We start from the raw sequence: 23,006 nt of genomic DNA, 5'->3' as shown, positions 1-23,006 counted from the left end.
TCCGATTAGGTGTAACAACATCGCCCCCTACTGCAAACACTTGGCAGGACCCTACAAAAACTTTTAGACTCAGTGACGCTTTCCTGGCTAAACAAGTGTAACATTCCCTTATTTTATAATTCCCTGAGATAGCTTTTAATTAAAAAAAAACCTTTAGACTCAGTGACGCTTTCCTGGCTAAACAAGTGTAAGATTCCCTTATAATTCCCTGAGATAGCTTTTAATTAAAACATTTAAATTAAAATTTAACTCACAGCGGCCTAAAGCCTACAGCTAGGCCTAAAGCCTAGAACTAGGCCTCAACCTCTCCCTTCGTATCGTACCCCCGCGTGTGTGAAAGGGAGTTAATGTTTAGCAATGTTACATTCCCTGATGTTTTTTAAATAGAAACATTTACATTTAAAGCTTTTACATTAATAATTAAAACATTTCAATTAAAAATTAACTCACAGCGGCCTCAAGCCTACAGCTAGGCCTAAAGCCTAGAACTAGGCCTCAAACTCTCCCTTCGTATCGTCCGATTAGGTGTAGCAACATCGCCCCCTACTGCAAACACTTGGCAGGACACTACAAAAACCTTTACACTCAGTGAGGCTTTCCTGGCTAAACAAGTGTAATAATACATGATCTTTATATTCTTTGGTTATTCGTTCCTACCAGCCCACCCCGCAGGGACCTGTTATTCTTTGGTTATTCGTTCCTACCAGCCCACCCCGCAGGGACCTGTTATTGTACTTTTTTCTATCTACGCGACTTTACAGAACGAACTATAGAACAGTGTTCATGTTCAAGTTAGTGTTTCCTGAGAAAAATGAGTAACAAGGAATCTTTCACTGCTGTTGGCAGCCCTGATATGCAAATCCCACGGTTATAAGTTGAGCACTCCAACCACAAAACTGGGAACAAGTTTATCCGAACGCTCAACCACGAAAGCAAATGCCTGGCTTTGCAGCCGGAAGCATGTGATCACGATATGTAGATGGAAATGGTCTGTACAATGGTTGCAAAGTGTGGGTTTGTGTTTCACTATGCAATTCAGCAATGGACTCAGACACAACAGATATTACCCCATACTTATAAACAACAACCGCCATTCATCACTAAGTGGCCAGGCGATGTGCACGTTAGGGCCTGCTGGCAGGTCATGAGACAGACCCAGGTGCCATGGCTTGACTGGTCGATACACCATCTGTGCCCCCTACTCTGCCAACTTGCTTTGTTATAAGAGCAGAGATACACTTGTGACAAGCACTGTACTCTATACCTCAATACACCTATTCAGTTACAACTCCTTTGCTTTGGGAATGTAAAAGTGCAGCACTGTAAGGCTCTTAAGGTACCTATTACAAAACTAAAATAATGCCCCCCATTTAAGCAAGCTGTGGAAACGTAAGTACTGTGCAGTGGTCATTACATATTGGCATAACATTATTTTTGGATGCCGAAAATCTATGGGATATTGCATAATAGTGTTGCTATATGCTCTATACGGTATGGCAGCAGCAGTGGAACACATTTATTGTGCATGGCACTATGAACCGAACGACCTGAATTCAATTCCGAGCCTCAGCTGATAGTGGCAATTTATATCTGAACCAGTTCTGGGCAACAACCGCACAGATCAGTAAGGTGGTTTATTATCAAGCCTCATGACACAATCATCATCCAGCAGTGGACTGACCCAGGGCTGTAAATGTATTGAATGTATGTGTAGTGGTGGTATTGACGTGCGCCGACTGTGACAGTGATGGATCACGGGGCGGCGCGGGGTGCGGGGTTGGGCACGCGTTGTGGGCGTGGTGTGGACGCGCGCGCCGGGAGTGACAGATGACGGGGCGGCGCGGAGTGAGTGGTGAGGCACGATGAGATGTGGGAAAAGAGGATCGTAGCCAGCGCCCGGCGATTGGTCGAATAAGTGGGGGCTCGCAGCGACGTCCGCAGGTGGGGTATAAAGGGGGACGCGCGAGAGCACTCGGGGAGAGTTACCCAGTTGAAGACCCGAAGACGGAGCTGAAGACCTAGTGAAGCCGAGTAGCTCAGTGGCGTTAGTCGCCGAGTAGCTAAGTGGATGTTGGTCATCCGAGTAGCTCAGTGGCGTTAGTCGCCGAGTAGCTAAGTGGATGTTGGTCATCCGAGTAGCTCAGTGGGCGTTAGTCGCCAAGTAGCTAAGTGGGTGTTTGTCACCCGAGTACTAAGTGGATGTTGGTCATCCGAGTAGCTCAGTGGCGTTAGTCGCCAAGTAGCTAAGAGGATGTTGGTCATCCGAGTAGCTCAGTGGGCGTTAGTCGCCAAGTAGCTAAGTGGGTGTTTGTCACCCGAGTACTAAGTGGATGTTGGTCATCCGAGTAGCTCAGTGGGCGTTAGTCGCCAAGTAGCTAAGTGGGTGTTTGTCACCCGAGTACTAAGTGGATGTTGGTCATCCGAGTAGCTCAGTGGGCGTTAGTCGCCAAGTAGCTAAGTGGGTGGTTGTCACCCGAGATACAAAGTAGGTGTTAGTCACCTGTAACCAAGTTTGAAAATAAAGAGTGTGTTACCCGTGAAGTCGTCTCCCGCCGAGTTACTACATTACATATGCAACAATGCAGTACAAAACTTTCCACAATCATTGTTTCAATTCCTCACCATTACTGCCATATAATGTAATAAACATGCATCATATCACATAAAAACATTTTTAAATGTTTAATTTACCTGTTCATATAATTTGTTCAGCTACTTTTAGGTCCTGCAGCGAGAAAAAACCCATCGGGTAAATAATTTCAACTATTTATCTACTTATGTCATCACATGTAATTTCTAAGAAACATTTTCACAAAGAATCAAATTTAACAGATTGCTCATAATGCAAAACTGCCTCTTGCAGCTGTCATTCAAGCTTTTAGTCCAAGTATTTAATCCAGCTTTCAATTTCCAGCTGTCAAGAGCAAGGGCTGTCATAATTTTCGCAATGGACAATAACAACTTTGGGCTTTTACAGATTTACACTCTTTGGGGTGATTCATCGAAAAGCAAATTGCCCCATACAGTGAGGGAAAAAAATATTAGATCCCCTGCTGATTTTGTACGTTTGCCCACTGACAAAGAAATTATCAGTCTATAATTTAAATTATTTGGACAGTGAGAGACAGAATAACAACAACAAAATCCAAAAAAACGCACGTTAATTTTTTTTATAAATTGATTTGCATTTTAATGAGGGAAATAAGTATTTGACCCCCTCTCAATCAGAAAGATTTCTGGCTCCCATGTGTCTTTTATACAGGTAATGAGCTGAGATTAGGAGCACACTCTTAAAGGGAGTGCTCCTAATCTCAGCTTGTTACCTGTATAAAAGAGACCTGTTCACAGAAGCAATCAATCAATCAGATTCCAAACTCTCCACCATGGCCAAGACCAAAGAGCTCTCCAAGGATGTCAGGGACAAGATTGTAGACCTACACAAGGCTGGAATGGGCTACAAGACCATCGCCAAGCAGCTTGGTGAGAAGGTGACAACAGTTGGTGTGATTATTCGCAAATGGAAGAAACACAAAAGAACTGTCAATCTCCCTCGGCCTGGGGCTCCATTCAAGATCTCACCTCGTGGAGTTGCAATGATCATGAGAACGGTGAGGAATCAGCCCAGAACTACACGGGAGGATCTTGTCAATGATCTCAAGGCAGCTGGGACCATAGTCACCAAGAAAACAGTTGGTAACACACTACGCCGTGAAGGACTGAAATCGTGCAGCACCCGCAAGGTCCCCCTGCTCAAGAAAGCACATATACATGCCCGTCTGAAGTTTTCCAATGAACATCTGAATGATTCAGAGGACAACTGGGTGAAAGTGTTGTGGTCAGATGAGACCAAAATTGAACTCTTTGACATCAACTCAACTCGCCGTATTTGGAGGAGGAGGAATGCTGCCTATGAACACAAGAACACCATCCCCACCGTCAAACATGGAGGTGGAAACATTATGCTTTGGGGGTGTTTTTCTGCTAAGGGGACAGGACAACTTCACCGCATCAAAGGGACGATGGACGGGGCCATGTACCGTCAAATCTTGGGTGAGAACCTCCTTCCCTCAGCCAGGGCATTGAAAATGGGTCGTGGATGGGTATTCCAGCATGACAATGACCCAAAACACACGGCCAAGGCAACAAAGGAGTGGCTCAAGAAGAAGCACATTAAGGTCCTGGAGTGGCCTAGCCAGTCTCCAGACCTTAATCCCATAGAAAATCTGTGGAGGGAGCTGAAGGTTCGAGTTGCCAAACGTCAGCCTCGAAACCTTAATGACTTGTAGAAGATCTGCAAAGAGGAGTGGGACAAAATCCCTCCTGAGATGTGTGCAAACCTGGTGGCCAACTAGAAGAAACGTCTGACCTCTGTGATTGCCAACAAGGGTTTTGCCACCAAGTACTAAGTCATGTTTTGCAGAGGGGTCAAATACTTATTTCCCTCATTAAAATGTATACAAATTTTTACATGCGTTTTTCAGGATTTTTTTGTTGTTATTCTGTCTCTCACCGTTCAAATAAACCTACCATTAAATTATAGAGTGATCATTTCTTTGTCAGTGGGCAAATGTACAAAATCAGCAGGGGATCAAATACTTTTTTCCCTCACTGTATATCCACAACAACCAACCCACCGACATGCATAAAATTTGAATTAATTTAGAGTTGCCTAAGGTTGATGAATTTATACAGCAGTGTAATCGGGCACAAGGACATCACAAAGTATCGTAGATTAGTGGAAATAATGTGTAATAGGAGCCTATGTCGGATTCACATGGTGATCGGCTTTGCCGGTCCCGCTTTACAACCAATGGGGGGAGAGCCTGGGAGCATGGCCTCGGCGTGATCACGGGATGTCAGCTAGGTGATTGGTTTCGCTGGTCTTGGCCTCAGCCAATGGGAAGACAAGTCAGGGGCGTGGTCCCGGGAGTTGATGGGGGATCTGGAACATTCGGCGCAGGCTATTGAGGATTGGCTGGAGTGTACCACGTGACCCAGGCATTACATAAGGGGAGAGAGGCCACGCGCGAGTGGGGCTCCGGGTGCCACGTGGTGGTGTGTCTCTGGTGGCTGTCTGCCCACTTCCCGTTGCCTGCCAGCAACGGGGATTGTTTGTGAACTGCAAAGAAGTGAAATAAAAGGACCGATTCTACAAGCCGTCTCCAGCGTGTTATTACAAATGTACTATTTTTTTACTGGTAGGAGCCCACTGGTTCCACCAGCCCACAGGGGATTATTGTGTCCGTCCGTCGTGCAGGGAGGGGCTGGGTGGGGAGGGAGGGGCTGGGTGGGGAGGGGCTGGGTGGGGAGGGGCTGGGCTGGGTGGGGGGGTGTAAGGGGTGGGGCTGGGTGGGGAGGGGCTGGTCACCCCGTGGTGCCCTTATAAAACTCAACGTTTAACCTACTCACGCCGGCTTGTGCCCGCCCTCGGTCGGGCATATTTGCGGAATACACCACGCCGCCGTTGACCCTGGCCATTGACCGAGCAACCCAACGTTCCTACCAGCTCCCTCCGCAGCAATGTGTTTAAATACCACGTCAAAAGCTAGACATTGCAGTAGAAATGCTACACAAAAAGTAGGAAGCATTATGAATGTGATATTTTTTATATTTTAATTTATGTTACACAGCTAAACAATCTTGCGATGTTGTCTGTAAACCTAGCTGGCTGATAATACAAAAAAAAGCTTTGATGCGCTGTACAACATTAATAAGTTGCATTTCCTTAAAGCAGTATTTCACAATGCTTACTTTTAGACAACCGAATGAACCGGAAACAGCTTTGACGCATCTCCATAAGCAAGTTAACAAGGTCCATGACGTGCAAGTAAACCAATTCCTCCAGAATTAATGTGCAAGTACAACAAAAAAAGTAAAGTAAAACATGTAGTGTGTATTCACCTTTTAGAAAACGATTCTTTGACGAACGAGTCCTTTGGAAAACGCTGGGCTTTTATTCATTCCTCTATACAAAGAAACGCGCAGATGAGAGACAAAGCCACACCATTCTTTCAGACCGAAGTGCGCGTGACGATGTTGCCAGCCATTCAGCAGACGTTACACGGTTAAATATTTACATAAAAAAAAACTGTCGCAGATAAGACCGCGTTCTAGAAACTACACTGGAAGTCAATTTATTGCTGGGGTCATAAAAGGTGTCAAATTATTAACGGATTACAGTACAGGTAACTATTGACCTGTCTCTTTGGAAGAAAAACAGTCCATCGAATAAAAACAGAAAAGTGCACGATTTGTGATGAATATTGTACATAGTACACAGGCCAGCCACTTATGACTTTTTCTGAAATAGCAAAGGTACATATAACAGTATCCATAAGAGGTTTCTTGGGTTAGATCGCGTAAATATATGTGTCGTTAAACCCGCCACCACCTACGTGTTAAAATGTAAGTTTGTTCCAGCTAATTACTATCATAATTTCATATGGTACTCAAGTACTAGAAGTTTTGATGTTTGTACTTATGCATATAAACAGTACATGAGTGCAGTAGCGCTCACTTTAAAAATGGTTAAAGTACAGCAATTGGCTAAACATTTGTTTTACTAAAATAATCATGTAGGTTGAATCAACCATCAACCCTAAAACCTAAAGCAACACCAATTGTGTTAATATATATAAGTCAAGACGCCTGGGCAACCGACGAGCAAACAATCGAGATTCCTGCACCTCCGATGAGTACGCTTAGCTATGTACAATGCGAAGGAGTTCAACACACGTACAGATCTGAGCAACTATTCCTCATTGGAGCAGGAGGACGCTTTGCCTTGACCCAATCGCTATTGAAGAGTGTGCGTTCATAACGCGAATTGGATATAACGTGATGTATTAGGAAGCACGTTTTTTTCTATAACGTGGATGAGAATTGGATATAATGCGATTGAATGATAAGAACGACATCGCGTGAGTAGGAATAAGCGGTTGTATGGCCACCTCGGCAACGCACAAGGTGGGATGCTGCTGGATGCTTTCAGATGCTACCCAGACGCCTCAGTCTTTGTTCAGCCTGCATACGCATCTCTCATTATCACAAGCTGTGCTTTACCCCGTATTATATATAGTTTATTACAAGAATATTTTTCCATAAAGTGGTGTTCTTCAGGAATGCAACTACCACGTTGCAGGAGAACAGACTGTCCTCCAATTCCTCTCCCGACAACAAATTAAACCCCAGATCAAGTCAATATTACTCTCACCAACATCTTCAAGAGCCTCCATGGACTTGCCTCTGCCTCTTTTCTGCCATCGCAATATTCCCTCCATGCACTTTCCTCTCCGACAACCAAGGCCTTCTGTCGAAGCAGTGGGGACAGGTGTTCTTCATTGCAAGGCCCGCGGGCCACTGGCGTCCCCTGGTGGCCTTTAGTGCGGCCCCCGACAATATACAAATGTGAAAATACCCCATGCAGGCAGTGTGACGGCCCTCACATTGATGTCTTATTCACGAAAGTACCCCCCCCCCTTCAAAATTAGTGAAGAACACTGCAGTGGGAGGTCACCTTCTAAACCACTTCCCAAATGACCTTGAAGTCTTCCCCCCAGTCATTCATCCTTTCGACACTCTTTCCCCATTCAAGTCCAGGCCACTGTCGACTGGCTCATGGTCAACAATAGAGATGATCACTGCCTAACACCTGCTTGAGAATGGACACATTTTCACTTGACGACCTTTTTCTTAAAGCAAATTCTGAGTCTCCTTGAGCACAAAAAATGTTTTGACATAGCACCCTCATATTACAGTTGAATCAATTTGACGGAGCAAACTTCCTGGAAGATATTTTTCTTGTTGGGCTCTCCATATCAAGTGTAAATTATATGGTTTTAGTATGGCCATAGAGGGAACTGTAATCCAGTCTTCATCCGAGGCCAGAAACTTGGGAGTTATCGGAGACCCCAGTTTGAAATGAGGCCCACGTATGTATAATTACCCAAAACGCATTTTTTTCCCATTCACGCAACAAAGCTCAACTAAGACCCTATGCAGTTCCTTCCTAATGTAGAGAGGCTGGTGCATGCCTTCATTTAATCAAGGTAGGATTACTGCAATGCCTTCCTTGCTGGCGTTTCTAAAAGTGTTTTAAATAGACTACAAACGCAGTTGCCCAGATTTTAAATGTAAATCGTGTGACCGTATTACTCTTTCTTCCCTGCACTGGCTCCCTATAAAGTACAGAATCGTTTTCAAGGTTATTCTTCTCACGTTTAAGGCATTAAAGGGAGGTGGTTCCGAAATCTCGCCGATCTGCTTAAGCTTTATATACCACTGAGAAAACTAAGATCTGCTGATTCTGGTCTACTCGTTAATCTAAAGACCAGCATTTGTTCTATGAGACAGAGCTTTTTGCAGCTAGGCTCTGCCATTGTGGAATTTCCTTCTTCAGTCCATTTGGGAATCTGTGTCTGTTACCCTTTTAAATCACATCTTAAAACTCACCTGTTTTTAAAAGCTTTCTCCGTAATTTACGCTTCATGTAAAACGCCTTGAGCAAATTGCGCCATAGAAAACCAAGTTTATTTTTCTCATCTTCGCAAACAGCGTCTCATTTCACATTCAGCATGGGTATTATCCAGTTGACATTAACCTTGTGATCTCTGAGCAGCAATGCTACCAAAGCATGATCCTGAGCGAGGCGGCATGTGACACATACTTTTTCAGAACACATTGTTGGCTGGTCATGCTCAGTTAAACTAGATCCATGTGATCCAGCATTACTTTTCAATGTGAACGCTTCATGCAGTCCAAATGCATAACGTTCTGGGACCCATGTGACAATTTCGTAAAAAGTTACGTGCGCTTTAAATTTCAACACGAGCCAATTTGGCTATCCTTTTAAATAAAACGATAGGAATGCAATTTTAACAGTCTGGATCATATGGTTAGCAAAAGTCTGTTGAGGCTTTGCCACAATGTAATGTTCCAAAAAGTATTTGCAGACAAGTGAAGTATGCATTCTTCACAACTTGCTCCGACTTACTCTTCACTCTTTAGAAACACTACCTTCTTAATCTTCACATTTCCGATTAACACGGTCGACAACGTACCGTGCCAAGTTCAAAATGCATACATACATACTACTTGCTTGTGTTGAACCAGTGCTGCTGAAATTACACTTTTGGAAGATTATGTGCGCTCTTGGGGTGTTAAACACGCATTTTATTTTTTATATCGAGGAACAGATATGAAGGAGGCATATTGCATATTTATTTTACCATACATTCGATTGGTGGTTCCTCTCATGTTTAACAGGTGTCTGTAATTAACCTCCGTTAAGTCTACATATTTCCATATTGACATGTATTACAATTTACCAATTTTATATTGCATGTAACATTGTAAAACCTTCTAGTCCTGCGATAATATTCTTTTTTCACCTATGATTACCCGACCCGACCAACCCATTTTAGCATTGCCAACTTACCCACGACGCGACCCACTTTTATTAGACCTGCAACCCGATCTTGCACATTTTTTATACCTCCAATTGGATACTTAGACGATTCCAGCAGTTTTAAAGCACCAACTACCAAAAAAAAAAAATCTGATCATAAATATGAATTTTAAAGAGTTAACCACAAATAAAACAATATATAACCATGCCTAGCACACATTGTCGACTCTGCTAGTACATATATCTACAGAGTGGCTTGTTATGTAGCAATTAGTGTAGAAAGTTGTGCTTTATGAAAATTCATTTGAAAATGTCCCCGCTTCAAGTTCTTGTCAAATTCTGATTTACCCATCAAAAGATGTATCCTCCACACAATATAAACCTTGCTCTGACATTTGTTTTACCTCATCAGTCGACATAAAAAAAGTGGTAAAAAAAGTTAAATTAAGCTTAAAGGTCTGCTCTTTGGGTCTTTCGGTAAAGTCGTGTAGATATCTACGCGACTTCACCGAAAGCTTTAAGTCAAGATCTTACAGGTCTGGTAAGCCATCAACTCGACCACGTATTCACTTCGGCTCCAACACGCGCACTCGGACGCTGCGAGCACTATCCAAAAACAGTATGAAATGTAGTACTGTCCAATCTATAGAAAATGTTCATCTAGAAAGTGTGCGGGTCACCCGTGAGTCACCAGACATGACCCGAACTACAAGCCATTACAGTGGCTGCGTTTCGACCAGACGCGCAGGTTCCCACAGGTACCTGGCCCGAAATGCAGGACTTTAGCTCCCACCACTGTACTGTTGGCTTTATATAAAATTATTACAGTAGATGGCTTATGCCTGTGACCAAATAACCCAGTGTACCAAATATTGTCAAATATATAAGCCAAGTAGGGTTGCGCTTGGATGAAAAACCACCGTGTGCAAGATACATCTGCAACAGGCGTTGTGGGTAGTGCAGCAAACGACAATGTTCTGCAGGGCCCCCACTCCCACCAACACACATCAACCACCGTGGGCAAAATTAGTCAAATTTCTCACGGCCCGCAAGTTGTGAGGAAGCCCTCATCCAGCAATGGATAAAAACAAATGGGCTGTACAAATACATGGTTTATACAGCATCTGCTTATTCTTGACCTATTTTGCTAACGTTCTCACCGACATTTGTATAATATTTAATCTTGATCCAGTTTTCGAATTTAATGCTAAATATAGTACTCTACATATAGTCTGTGGTGTTTTATTTTGGACTGTTGATAAGGAAAGACTGGTGAATGTGAATAAATAAAATCTTTACTTGATGTGCCGTTGGTATGGGATATGTGGTATATTATACCACTTCAGCCACCAACAATTAGGGAATCAATATGACCCCTAATGATGACTTGTTGGCTTTGTCATCAATTATCCTATTTCTCTCAGTAGGTATCGATTCAGTATTTTGGTTTCCCATTAAGAAATGCTGATGCAGAAACAAGAAATGCTTTATTGTATACGTGCAACTTGCTTTGTGGACATAAGGGCAATAACACATTATTTTTTTGATATGTGGTGTCCAAAGACCGCACATTGCATTGTCACAGTACAACATTCTGGGGGACAATGTATCAGTATCCATTTGCGTACAATAAGTGTTCCAACAATGTGAGGCTTGAAGGAGTTGAACAGCGTATGAGAATATTGCCTTTCTCTATACTCTTTGGTTCTTTCGGTAAAGTTATGTAGGTAGAAACAATAATAGATCACGACGTGTCGATCGCCACACAAGCAATCGTCTTCAGGTGGGAGAAGACGATTGCTTGTGTGGTGATCAAAACGTCGTGATCTATTATTTTTTCTACCTACGTGACTTTACCTAAAGAACCAAAGAGTATGAATTCCTGCAGTCACGAAAGCATCAAATCAATATTGCCTTGACCATCAGAGTAGTTTTCCACCACCATTAAATCCATGTGCCACATTTTATGTGCATTTAATATGCTTACAAGACAGAAGGGCATGTATTAAACCGCTCTCTTGTCTGTACAGTCAGCAAAAACAGAGGACAAATATGTTGTAAGACAGGATCTTAAATACATTGCAAATAATTATGATAATCTTAATTGTCCAAAATAAAAACTTATCCCATAAAACCTTTCGAGGCTCTGGAGAGTGACATTATGTAATGGCAAATATGTAGCAAAGTTCTGAGATATAGGCACACAAGTGAAAAAGTCAGGTGTGAACCTCCATAAGAAAAACATGGTTGCTCCATGCACAAACAACAACTTAGTCACATTTAGTTCTTTCGGTAAAGTCACGTAGGTAGAAATAAAATAATATAAAATAAAACAAATCACGACCACTGCCTGAAACGTTACCGATCATATAGATATTTTATTGCTGATTGTTGAGTTATGTTATCTGCGCCTGTGCACTTCTGCCAAAGCAACAGCGCCAAATAATGTTTGTTTTAGGCCACATGCCGTTTGACAGTTTGTAATGTCAAAGGCCACTCGATTTCTGAGCTCGCTAGGTGAAGCTCAAAGTAGCTTAAGGGAAACGTCGTATGTTCATGTTAAATTTAGTCATAAAAAAGTCTGAGGGCATCCGTGAACTTTATTGGTCAGAATTTGATCAATACATTGGCACACTTCTAAACGTGACAACCTTGTCAGCTGGTTGAGGGGTGACAAGAATTTTGACATAACACGACGTGGCCTAAGCCAAAAAGAAAAGGATCAATGCATGAGTATGTAATTTTATGCAAAAACACTGCCTTAAATAAAAACATTTAATACGTAAAATATTTCAGTTGACGTTTCAGGAAATAGTCCTTCATAGCAGACATCGATTTAATGTGATATGAAGGGTCATTGTCAAAAATGTCGCCTACGAGATATATATTTTCATGGTTAGTGTTAGTGACAAATGTGTCCAGTCTTTTTGTTGATGGTGCTTGTTCACCACTGCCAACGCAATATTACCAACTAGCAGTGCGACTAACGCTCTGAACAGGTCATTACAGGTAACCCGCGCCACATCCCGCACAACACCACATGGCACGCTCGACCCGGTCCACCCCCCACGTGGAGTTTCTCGTGCTCCGGGACTCCTCCCCTGCGTGACGTCACCACGCAGCTGCTCCACGTGGCCCCGCCCCCCTCGTGCGCCGCAGAGTTGTCAACGGCGACCCCGGCAAGAAACGCGCGCGAACTTTAACAAAACCTCACCAGCCTCAGTTGTCAAAACGTTTCAGATCAAAACAACCGCAACACCTTAACCCACTGCTCCCGCAGCCGCTGTGCGAAATCAGCAAAGGTCTTAACCGCCGTATTAGAGGCAGATCCCATGTTTACCCATAGCGTGCGGTCACACACCATTCCTAGAAATCCCGCCGGAGCCTGTACGTAGGCCTCCCGCGGCATACAGCCGGGTTGGGGGTTCGGGCGACGATGTCCGAGAGCGGAGAGACTCGGCTGCCGATGCTTCAGCAGACAAAGGCGGCTTTGAGTCGATCGTGGGCCTTCGTGTCGCGGCACCTGAGTGTGTCCGAGGCGCACACGGTGGAGTTTTACAGCAGGGGGCTGTGGAGGTCATACCTGGGAGACGCAGAGCCCCGGGCGGTGCAGCAGCTGCTGCTGCGGCGAGATTCGAAGGGGAGGAATCTCGGGCAAGCGGAGACTCCGAGTGAAGGTGGAGGAGGTAACGAGGAGCCGCTCATTCATTCACACGTCAATGTTGCAGGCTACTATGACTAACCACCACGACTTCCTGTCACTACTACAACAGTACGGTTACCTAAGCAGTCTGCGTGTGAACCACACACCACTGCATTCCTATCACCAGTCGTGTATCACCACATCAACTGTCCACCACCACCACCCCTGTCCTGCATTGCCACCAGCACTGTCGCCTCTACCCACCGTCCAGTCTCCTACCACGACTGCCTCCTGTCGCCCTATCAGCACCCAGTATCCATTACATAACCCTCACCAACGATGTAATATCGCCACATGTACTCTTTTGTCACCATGACCACCACAACTACCTTCTGTACCACCACAATCCATGATAATCACCACAACCACGAATGCTTACCTGATCGTACTTTATTTATGTCCGCTGCCTCTTATCACCTACCACCACCACTTTCGCTTGGTTTGCTGAGCCTCAAGCATTTTCACTGAATCCCAAGAATCTCACTGTCGCTGTTCGGGTTGCAATTGCATCGTCGCTCTGCGTGATTGAGTCGAGTTCTGCTTCCCCCTGCGCGCGTCGGCCTTCTTATAGGAAGCAGCAGGGGAGAGATAGGGCAGCGGTAGAGGGGAGAGGGCACGGGGGTCGAGCAGACGAGGAGGCATTTAAGGGATCGATTGGACAATGGATCGCAGATGCAATTCGCTCACTCACGGTGCCATTCGGTCTAATTTGCAATTCATGGGCATCATGGCCATGGGCGCTTCGTTCGTTTGATGATGCTCGGATGCAAATCAAGTTGGTTTAAATTTGTGAGTCGTTCATTTATTGTGCTTCTATTTATTTCGCTGTAAATATCGGTCATCGTTTTCATTGTGCAGATCATTGGTTATTGCGGTCCGGTTTTGCGCGCGAGCATATTTAGAGTTTTAATTGTTACTACGACTACATTGTTGTTTCATGAACACAGGACTAGTTAGTTAAAGCACGTGTTTGAAGTGCAATTTATTGTGTTTCGTTGAGCAATTGGTGCCTTTCTTAAGTGTTATTTATTGTGATTCATTCGTTTACAAATTGGTCACGTTTTGACCGCTGAGGCTGGTGGGGTTTTGTTAAAGCATGAATTTGAGAATTCCAATTAATAAGGGCCAAAATGTTGCAGGGCAGGATTTGTAATTATTTCGGTCATTATTTTAATATGATTGTGTAGTTTGTAATCCCCGTACGGGTATTTTATTACGCGCTTTATTACGCGCGTGTGTGTATTGTGTATACATATGCTCTTTTGTGTCTATTTGTTTTGTGTGACAACCCAAAGTCCCAATCGGAATGCACCAGATAATTGCCTTATGGGGGAAATGTGCAGGCAGGAGTGAGATATTTCTGTTGGTGGGCATAAATTCAAATGAATCACACCTCCGATTAGCACGGTTGGTCACGTACGGTGCGAAAGAAGTTCAACATACATACAACTACCACTCCAAAGGAAAGCAAATATAGTAGGCTCAATCCATAATTGGCATTGAGCTCACTTATTAATAGCCACTTTAATTCAAAGCAATTGAAATGTGGAATGTACTTACATTATAGTGCACGATGTTTTATTACTATTATTAAGCAAGAGTAGGCCATTGCGTGTTTGACGTCGTCGTCCAAATTTGGTAATTTTTGAAATATTACCCGCAAATTACTCAACTTGAATATATAACACATAGCCATCATGTCCCCCGACTGTGAAAACTTGACAGGACTCTACTAAAACAAAGTCATGAGACTCGGTGAGGCTTTCCTCGATAACAAGCGTCGCTTTAAATATAATCTGCATTTTAAACCAAGCCAAGGGCTGTATACTGATGAATTAATGCATCTCAGTGTTAATTAATCCAAAGTCATGTAACCGAGTGAGAGCTCTTTGAGACAAATGAGACGTGGATATTTTAAGGCAATATATTAATTGGAAAATGCTGCAAGAAACAACCAAATATACCATTGGCTCCATCTGACATTGTTCAGTATAAGACAAAATTATTGAATGTTACTGTTGGCTATTTGCATTTTAATACTGTTATGTTCTTTGGGTCTTTCGGTAAAGTCACGTAGATAGGTTCGAATAAAATAAAATAGCAATTTTGTTTTAAACAACGGTTTTATTCACAACTTCGTTTAACTCACCCTCGAGAAGTACGTCAATGATGCGGCACCTGCTCCCACATCAACGCTTACTTGAAATAATTGGTTATTTTATAAATGAATCTTTAATGTACTGCTTTTTGTATGTGTGGAGTGATGGTAACTCGTTCACACGGAGCAGGCACGCCTGAGACGCACGGCGCCTGCATCTTGGGCGAGGCGATTCGTGAGTTTAGGGACCACGGCGTTTTTGATCTACACAAAAGTATATAATTAATAAGGCGTCCATACCAAAATGTAAATCGCTTTAAAGTAGCGAATTAGTTGATTAATTTATGCCGGTTTTGATACAGGCATGCATTCTCACCGGATCTGAGTACGTGTGCAAAATGTGGAATTGATTGGACACCAGGAAGTAGACTAAATTGTGATTACAAGATTTGACCACACAGGAATCAAGTTAAGTAAAACCGTTGGAAAACGACGTAGTTTTTTGTTATTTTTTGTTATTTTCTTTAAACCTATCTACGTGACTTTTACCGAAAGGCTCAAATAATATGAATTCCTGCAGTCACGAAAGCTTTAATACTTATTTGTTGACGGCATTTATGTAGGGCACCTTGAAAAATGTTCTCCCAGTGAACGTTCACTTGGTTCTTACAACTGATTTAAACATGGGACAAGGTCAACAGTTCTCTATGTAGCTTTCAGTCTCAAAGTACTGCACTGGGATGCAGAAAATGTGTAAGCACATGTCAGTACTGTACAATATGCTGTCTATCTTAAAATTTGCTTTTAATAAAAAATTTGTATTCAAGCTTATGGATGCTGAATCAAATTGAATAAAGAAGTTGTGAAGAAAACTATTTGATTTTGATATGAATACAAGACATCAATCACACTGGGCTGTGGTCAGGTGCTGTAGTGGTTTGAAGGAAGGGTTGGTGGATCACACTGAGATTATGCATGTTAAGACACATGTTCAAAGACAAGGAGGTATCTGTATAAGAGGCATTGCACCCAATTAGTCAGCTGCCTATTTCCGTGAAGTTTGAGTGTTAACCTATTATGCTTGTGATTTCTCTGGGTACTCATGTTTTTGCATATAACCAAAACATGCTCGTTAATGAATTGGTCAAATATCCTTATAAAGCAAGAGCCTTCTGGAAATTGGTTATGAGACTTAGGGCTTGTTATGGGGGAAATGATGTACATTATAGTTACATTTTCAGATTAGAATAAAACTTGCAAAAACAAAATTCTGAAATATATTTTAAAGGAAATGTGTAGAAAAAATGTAAACACACTGCCACCACAATCCTACACGTGTACATTACATCAATACGTACACACCAATGAAACATAAACACAAACAGTACTCTAATAGGAACACATCATCCTTAAAAAATAACACTGTACTCAATCAACTTCGATTGCATTTCATTTGCATGGTAAATGGAAAACCCACACAGAGAGCGCATTACAAGTAGGGCTTTGAAATTACTTTCTCTATCCTGCAGCATGGCTGAATTCCTAAGAGGGCTGGTGCCAGGCATGTACATGCGCGATACATTAACATGTTAATTATTTACACCTGCCCTCTTTTAAGTATCCACCACTGGGGTTTCTAAGCCACATTTTGCAAATGAATACTGTAGCTGGAAAAAGCCCAAGTGTTTACGATGCTTGCCAAGGCACCAGTGACATGTTCGAAACGTGGGTTGAGAGTATTTGGCTGCTATAAATTTCCATATGATAAGCGTACTTGGTAAAGCTATCATTTGTGGCCAGGTCGCTTCTGAAAAAGAATAGCCCAGTGGGCTTTACATGGTAAAATGGAAATTTATTTATTTATTGTGAATTGCTTATCTTTCCTGTACTTTGCACTCCTTTAGTTTTTTTGTATTAATTGTTGTAACTTTCTGACCCTCCCCTACTGGGCATCTGTCTATGAAAAATAGCTTAATAGCTCATCGGATTTCTCCAGGATAAATACATACTGTATTCTAATTTTGATTATCCCTGCAGCTGTCCAGTAATAACGTAAAAAAAAACTTTGTGCTTTTATTTGCAATAATAGGCATTTTTGTGCTGGTCTCTTTTGCCGATCTCTTAGATTTTTTAAAATATCCACAACTGAATTTGAAAAAAATCTGACTTGCCTAATTTTTCTGAAATTGTAATGTTGTGCTTTATGTAAAGGCAACAGTGAAATCTCAACAATCTCATCCTGATTCATAATCAACGTTTTTGGATTTAGATCGCGTTATTTATAAATGTGTCGTAACCCTCCACCACCCGACACGGCCAATCAGTAAAAAAGTGTCACTTTGACAAAAGACAAATAGTTCACTGCTTTAGCCCACCGGTGTGTTGAAGCGTGAAACCACAACATTTACAATTTGAGTACGACGTTTCGCTGCTAATTGCATCCAGCATCATCGGGCAATTCGCCAGAATGGTGAGGCTCTGCTCTGTCTCCCGTTCTTATATAGAGTTCTATATAAGAAGCTCTGCTCTGTCTCCCGTTCTTATATAGAGTTCTATATAAGAAGCTCTATATAAGAACTGGAGACAGCAGAGCCTCACCATTCTGGCAAATTGCCCGATGATGCTGGATGCAATTACCAGCGAAACGTCGTACTCAAATTGTAAATGTTGTGATTTCACGGTTCAACACACCGGTGGGCTAAAGCAGTGAACTATTTGTCTTTTGTCAACGTGACACTTTTTTACTGATTGGCCGTGTCGGGTGGTGGAGGGTTACGACACATTTATAAATAACGCGATCTAAACCCAAAAACGTTGATTATGAATAATATTGGTCGCGAAAGCCTACGTGTTTAATTCTCATCCTGATATGCAAAGGATGTATTGTGGAAATGAACCTTGAAAACCAACAGTTGATTTCTGAGTGAGTATAACCCAATGTTTAATTCTATCCATTATTAAGAGCAACAACGTAGTTGTGAAACAGGTAAACACTAGGCTTGATTCACACAATTAGAGGTGAAACATTCCAAAGAGGCATGCTCAAACAAGTTAAGAGTGGGACTCACATCCACCGGTGGTCCTGTCTTCAGTGGTGGAACATACATTTGTTTTACAAGGAGAGCCACATGACGCTGTATTCCTAAAACCCCAAAAAGGCTGCAATTTCATTCCGTATGTATGTATGTATGTTGAACTTCTTTTGCACCATATGTAGTCAACCGTGCTACTCAGAGGTGTGAGGGAAGGACAACAAACTAAACACAAAAAGCAGTTCTAAAGAAATTCGTTTTCAATGTAGATTTAAAAGTGCATAGCTCCAGTGGCTTCCTAATATAGGAAGCAAGAGCGTGCCAGACGGTCGCAGAAGCGCATCTGCTAGCACGTGATGCAGTGACCCTCTTTGTTCGATGGTTAGCCAAAAGTTGCTTGCGAGGATGACCGGAATTTGTATGATGGTTTATGCTCCTTGAAATCAGCAAGGTATTGTTGTTCATTCGAATAACGTTTCTGCTTTTAGCTGATGTTTAGATGGCTATTTTGGGATGTCACATTAAAAACTTTTAAAATCAAACCAATAGTTTTGAATTGGCGTCATTTGGAGCAGGAATTTAAGACTCATACTTAATTGTGGTCATGTCGTCCGATGCCTAAATGTTACTTAACACACCATTTTTGTTGATTGTATTTTGAATAATAAGTTCATATGAGATGGCTACCAACTTTTGACGTTTTGAGTTCTGCATCAATGTTCTGATGATATTTAAAAGGGACCTGTGGTTCAGTATGAAAAGCGATTAGCATGGTAGGCCACATATGGTGCGACAGAAGTTCAATATATATACATACAAAGTACAATTATGTTCTGAGACTCTTTAAGCTATCGATACATTTGGCTTTTGACTCTCAGCCAGCGTTTTGGTGAATCTGAGCCCACGATATTTACATTGACTACTACTTGCCCCACATCCTGGTTTTGTATCTATAGTCTCGTTAGATGGTATGTTTTATTATGCATCTCCGTTTAATTAATAGGCTCTGTGTCACTTACGCAATACGCTACATTAATATGACGCATTTTGTAAAGATTAAAAACCTTGCTCATTTCTGCTTTTTTTATTTTTTCACAAGTTGGTTAGATATTCAATTATGCAATTTTTGCTTTAAATTTCTGACTACAGCAATATTTTTTTTTTATTAAATCTAAATACACTATCATATACAGTGAGGGAAAAAAGTATTTGATCCCCTGCTGATTTTGTACGTTTGCCCACTTACAAAGAAATTATCAGTCTATAATTTTAATGGTAGGTTTATTTGAACAGTGAGAGACAGAATAACAACAATAAAATTACGAAAAACGCATATCAAAAATGTTATAAATTGATTTGCATTTTAATGAGGGAAATAAGTATTTGACCCCCTCTCAATCAGAAAGATTTCTGGCTCCCAGGTGTCTTTTATACAGGTAATGAGCTGAGATTAGGAGCACACTCTTAAAGGGAGTGCTCCTAATCTCAGCTTGTTACCTGTATAAAAGACACCTGTTCACAGAAGCAATCAATCAATCAGATTCCAAACTCTCCACCATGGCCAAGACCAAAGAGCTCTCCAAGGATGTCAGGGACAAGATTGTAGACCTACACAAGGCTGGAATGGGCTACAAGACCATTGCCAAGCAGCTTGGTGAGAAGGTGACAACAGTTGGTGCGATTATTCGCAAATGGAAGAAACACAAAAGAACTGTCAATCTCCCTCGGCCTGGGGCTCCATGCAAAATCTCACCTCGTGGAGTTGCAATGATCATGAGAACGGTGAGGAATCAGCCCAGAAATACACGGGATGATCCTGTCAATGATCTCAAGGCAGCTGGGACCATAGTCACCAAGAAAACAGTTGGTAACACACTACGCCGTGAAGGACAAATCCTGCAGCGCCCGCAAGGTCCCCCTGCTCAAAAAAGCACATATACATGCCCGTCTGAAGTTTGCCAAAGAACATCTGAATAATTCAGAGGACAACTGGGTGAAAGTGTTGTGGTCAGATGAGACCAAAATGGAGCTGTTTGGCATCAACTCAACTCGCCGTGTTTGGAGGAGGAGGAATGCTGCCTATGACCCCAAGAACACCATCCCCACCGTCAAACATGGAGGTGGAAACATTCTGCTTTAGGGGTGTTTTTCTGCTAAGGGGACAGGACAACTTCACCGCATCAAAGGGACGATGGACGGGGCCATGTACCGTCAAATCTTGGGTGAGAACCTCCTTCCCTCAGCCAGGGCATTGAAAATGGGTCGTGGATGGGATTCCAGCATGACAATGACCCAAAACACAAGGCCAAGGCAACAAAGGAGTGGCTCAAGAAGAAGCACATTAAGGTCCTGGAGTGGACTAGCCAGTCTCCAGACCTTAATCCCATAGAAAATCTGTGGAGGGAGATGAAGGTTCGAGTTGCCAAACGTCAGCCTCGAAACCTTAATGACTTGGAGAAGATCTGCAAAGAGGAGTGGGACAAACCTGGTGTCCAACTACAAGAAACGTCTGACCTCTGTGATTGCCAACAAGGGGTTTGCCACCAAGTACTAAGTCATGTATTGCAGAGGGGTCAAATACTTATTTCCCTCATTAAAATGCAAATCAATTTATAACATTTTTGACATGCGTTTTTCTGGATTTTGTTGTTGTTATTCTGTATCTCACTGTTCAAATAAACCTACCATTAAAATTATAGACTGATTATTTATTTGTCAGTGGGCAAACGTACAAAATCAGCAGGGGATCAAATACTTTTTTCCCTCACTATTTATGGACTGAAAATAAATTAATGTCTACAGTCAGACGTTTAACTGTTGTGTCATTCAGCTTGGGAATTATTTCTTTCACCTGTGTAATTTTTCTTCTTTGAAGCTGCACGTTTTTGGCAAAAATGTATTTAATTAGCAGCCGTGAAGAGCAAAGTCATTAGTTGTTGGTGTTGTTTTAGCACAGGGAATTGGCGGAGCGAGCTCTGCCGTAATGGATATCGAGCACTTCCTTCACGAGGCACAGTCCCATACACTCCCTGGCCTGGGCATCTGCGTGTCAGCGGATGAAGCCTTCACCATGTTTGGCACTGACGGATCAGTCGGTGAGTGACTACACAGGGCTGTGATGATGATTATGATTTGATGATGCCTTATCATGGAATAGCAATTTTTATAGGCTACTATACAGGACTGTGATGATGATGATATGATGATCCCTTATGGTGGAATAGCAATGTTGTATAGGATACTGTACTGGACACTGATGATGTGATGCCTTATGGAGGAAAATCAAAGTTTTATAGGCTACTAAACAGTGCTGTGATGATGATGTGATTATGCCTTATGATGGCATAGGAAATGTGGAGTGAATAAAAAAAAGAGTTTCTGGGGAATGATGTTCCGTTGTTTTAAGTTGCTGACCACATTTGCACTTAGAAGTGTCCTTGGACTTTATTTGAGCACAAGCGATTGCAGCGTCCGTGTGATGTATTATCACCCGCACAGGGACAACATGTGACATGTTGAGTCATTGACACGGCGGATTTTTTAGAGCAGGGGGCTGTGATGGCTAGCATGCTGGATTTGCAGTTCCGTGTTGAATCGTTCTAAATGAATGTCCCCAAAAAGAGGAGGGCCCCCCTAACGGTTGTTGCCTGTGCACTGTGTACTGTGTGTACATTACGTTTACCTGTCGATTCAACTGAGCCAAATGGTTCCATGTACGTTCATGCACAATAACTGTTAATTATACCCCATTTTGTGCAATATACAGCAGCATGGTTTTTAATGAGTTAACCAGCTCTTGTCTTCATTAGCAAATTTACTTTTGATCGTTTATAAGGGATACAATTGAATTGCAATCCACTTTAGATGTGTACAGTGTATAAGTGCAACAGCCTCTCAAGGCACTGAACAAAATAGTGGGACATGGTGCTTCACTAAGAAAATGAAGACATTCGTTTTTTTTCAGTGGAGGCAATCATAGGCACAGGAGCAGAGTACACACAGGATTTGGCAGCATGAATGAATTATCAGGGCTTGCGAGTTCCACACCACAGGAGTAACCCCCTCATAAAGCCACGTTACCTTAGGGCTTTCACAGTGGAGAGCAAGAGAAGCAGTGTAGAGCAAGATGAGAGGGGAGAAGTATAGGCAGGGGCGAGCACATGAAGGATTGTTAGAACGATATTTACGTTCTTTCGGGCCTGGAGTGGGAGTCAATGTAAGGATCAGAGTCCTGGGGTGATGTGATTGTATTTCCAGGTGCAGGTAAGAAGCCTGGTGGTGGCTTTTTTTATCCATTGGATTCGGAACATAGGGGATTTGGGGAGGCCCTAGAAAACACATTTGTCATAATTGAGTCAAGGTGTGATGAAGGCCATCTGGGGCAAGGGTTGAGGTCCTGTGGAGTTGAGATACGTGGGAGTGGGAAGGGAACAGGAGCTCAAAATCAATGATGACTCCAAGGTTACGCACTTTGTTGAAGGACACACGAGTGACTGGAAATGTAGAGTAGTTTGCGTATAAATTATAAATTGCAACTATTTCGGAATAATACTTTTAAATTGTAATGTGGTTAGAGCTAATTAAAAAAATGTGCATATAGTTTCATGAAATTATCCAAATAATGTTTTTGTAAAGGTGAATTGTGGTTCACGTTATAGCAGACGGCACGCTGTAATCAATCCACTTTAATATGTGCTGTGGCACACCAAACTCTGAAGGTGACAAGCTCAAATGCCAGTTTGGTGGTCAACTCAATCCATAATCTTT

The 23,006-nt window shown here is 42.4% G+C and overlaps 2 protein-coding genes across 3 annotated transcripts in view; one reads left to right on the top strand and one right to left on the bottom strand.

The window, feature by feature from the left end:
• The window catches only part of LOC144933782 (alpha-1,3-mannosyl-glycoprotein 4-beta-N-acetylglucosaminyltransferase C-like), a 29,248-nt gene extending 16,140 nt beyond the window's left edge, over positions 1-13,108 (bottom strand). The window contains exons 1-2 of the mRNA XM_078858889.1: positions 12,990-13,108; positions 5,902-5,965 (exon numbers count right to left, since the gene is read on the bottom strand). The gene's annotated coding sequence lies outside the window, so the exon portion shown is untranslated. The remainder of the gene's footprint in view (positions 1-5,901; positions 5,966-12,989) is intronic.
• The window catches only part of METTL25 (methyltransferase like 25), a 35,465-nt gene continuing 24,941 nt past the window's right edge, over positions 12,483-23,006 (top strand). Inside the window, exons 1-2 of one of the 2 annotated variants that reach the window (XM_078858887.1) lie at positions 12,483-13,092; positions 21,191-21,334. In XM_078858887.1, coding sequence (XP_078715013.1) covers positions 12,843-13,092; positions 21,191-21,334 — 394 coding nt within the window. In that variant the 5' untranslated portion in view covers positions 12,483-12,842. The remainder of the gene's footprint in view (positions 13,093-21,190; positions 21,335-23,006) is intronic. The other variant, XM_078858888.1, reaches the window with a different exon arrangement.

The sequence above is a fragment of the Lampetra fluviatilis genome, chromosome 8 (genome assembly GCF_964198595.1).
Source record: "Lampetra fluviatilis chromosome 8, kcLamFluv1.1, whole genome shotgun sequence".
Taxonomy (NCBI): Eukaryota; Metazoa; Chordata; class Hyperoartia; order Petromyzontiformes; family Petromyzontidae; genus Lampetra; species Lampetra fluviatilis.
The sequence above is the reverse complement of the archived record's forward strand: the minus strand, read 5'-3'. Positions and strand labels throughout refer to the sequence as shown.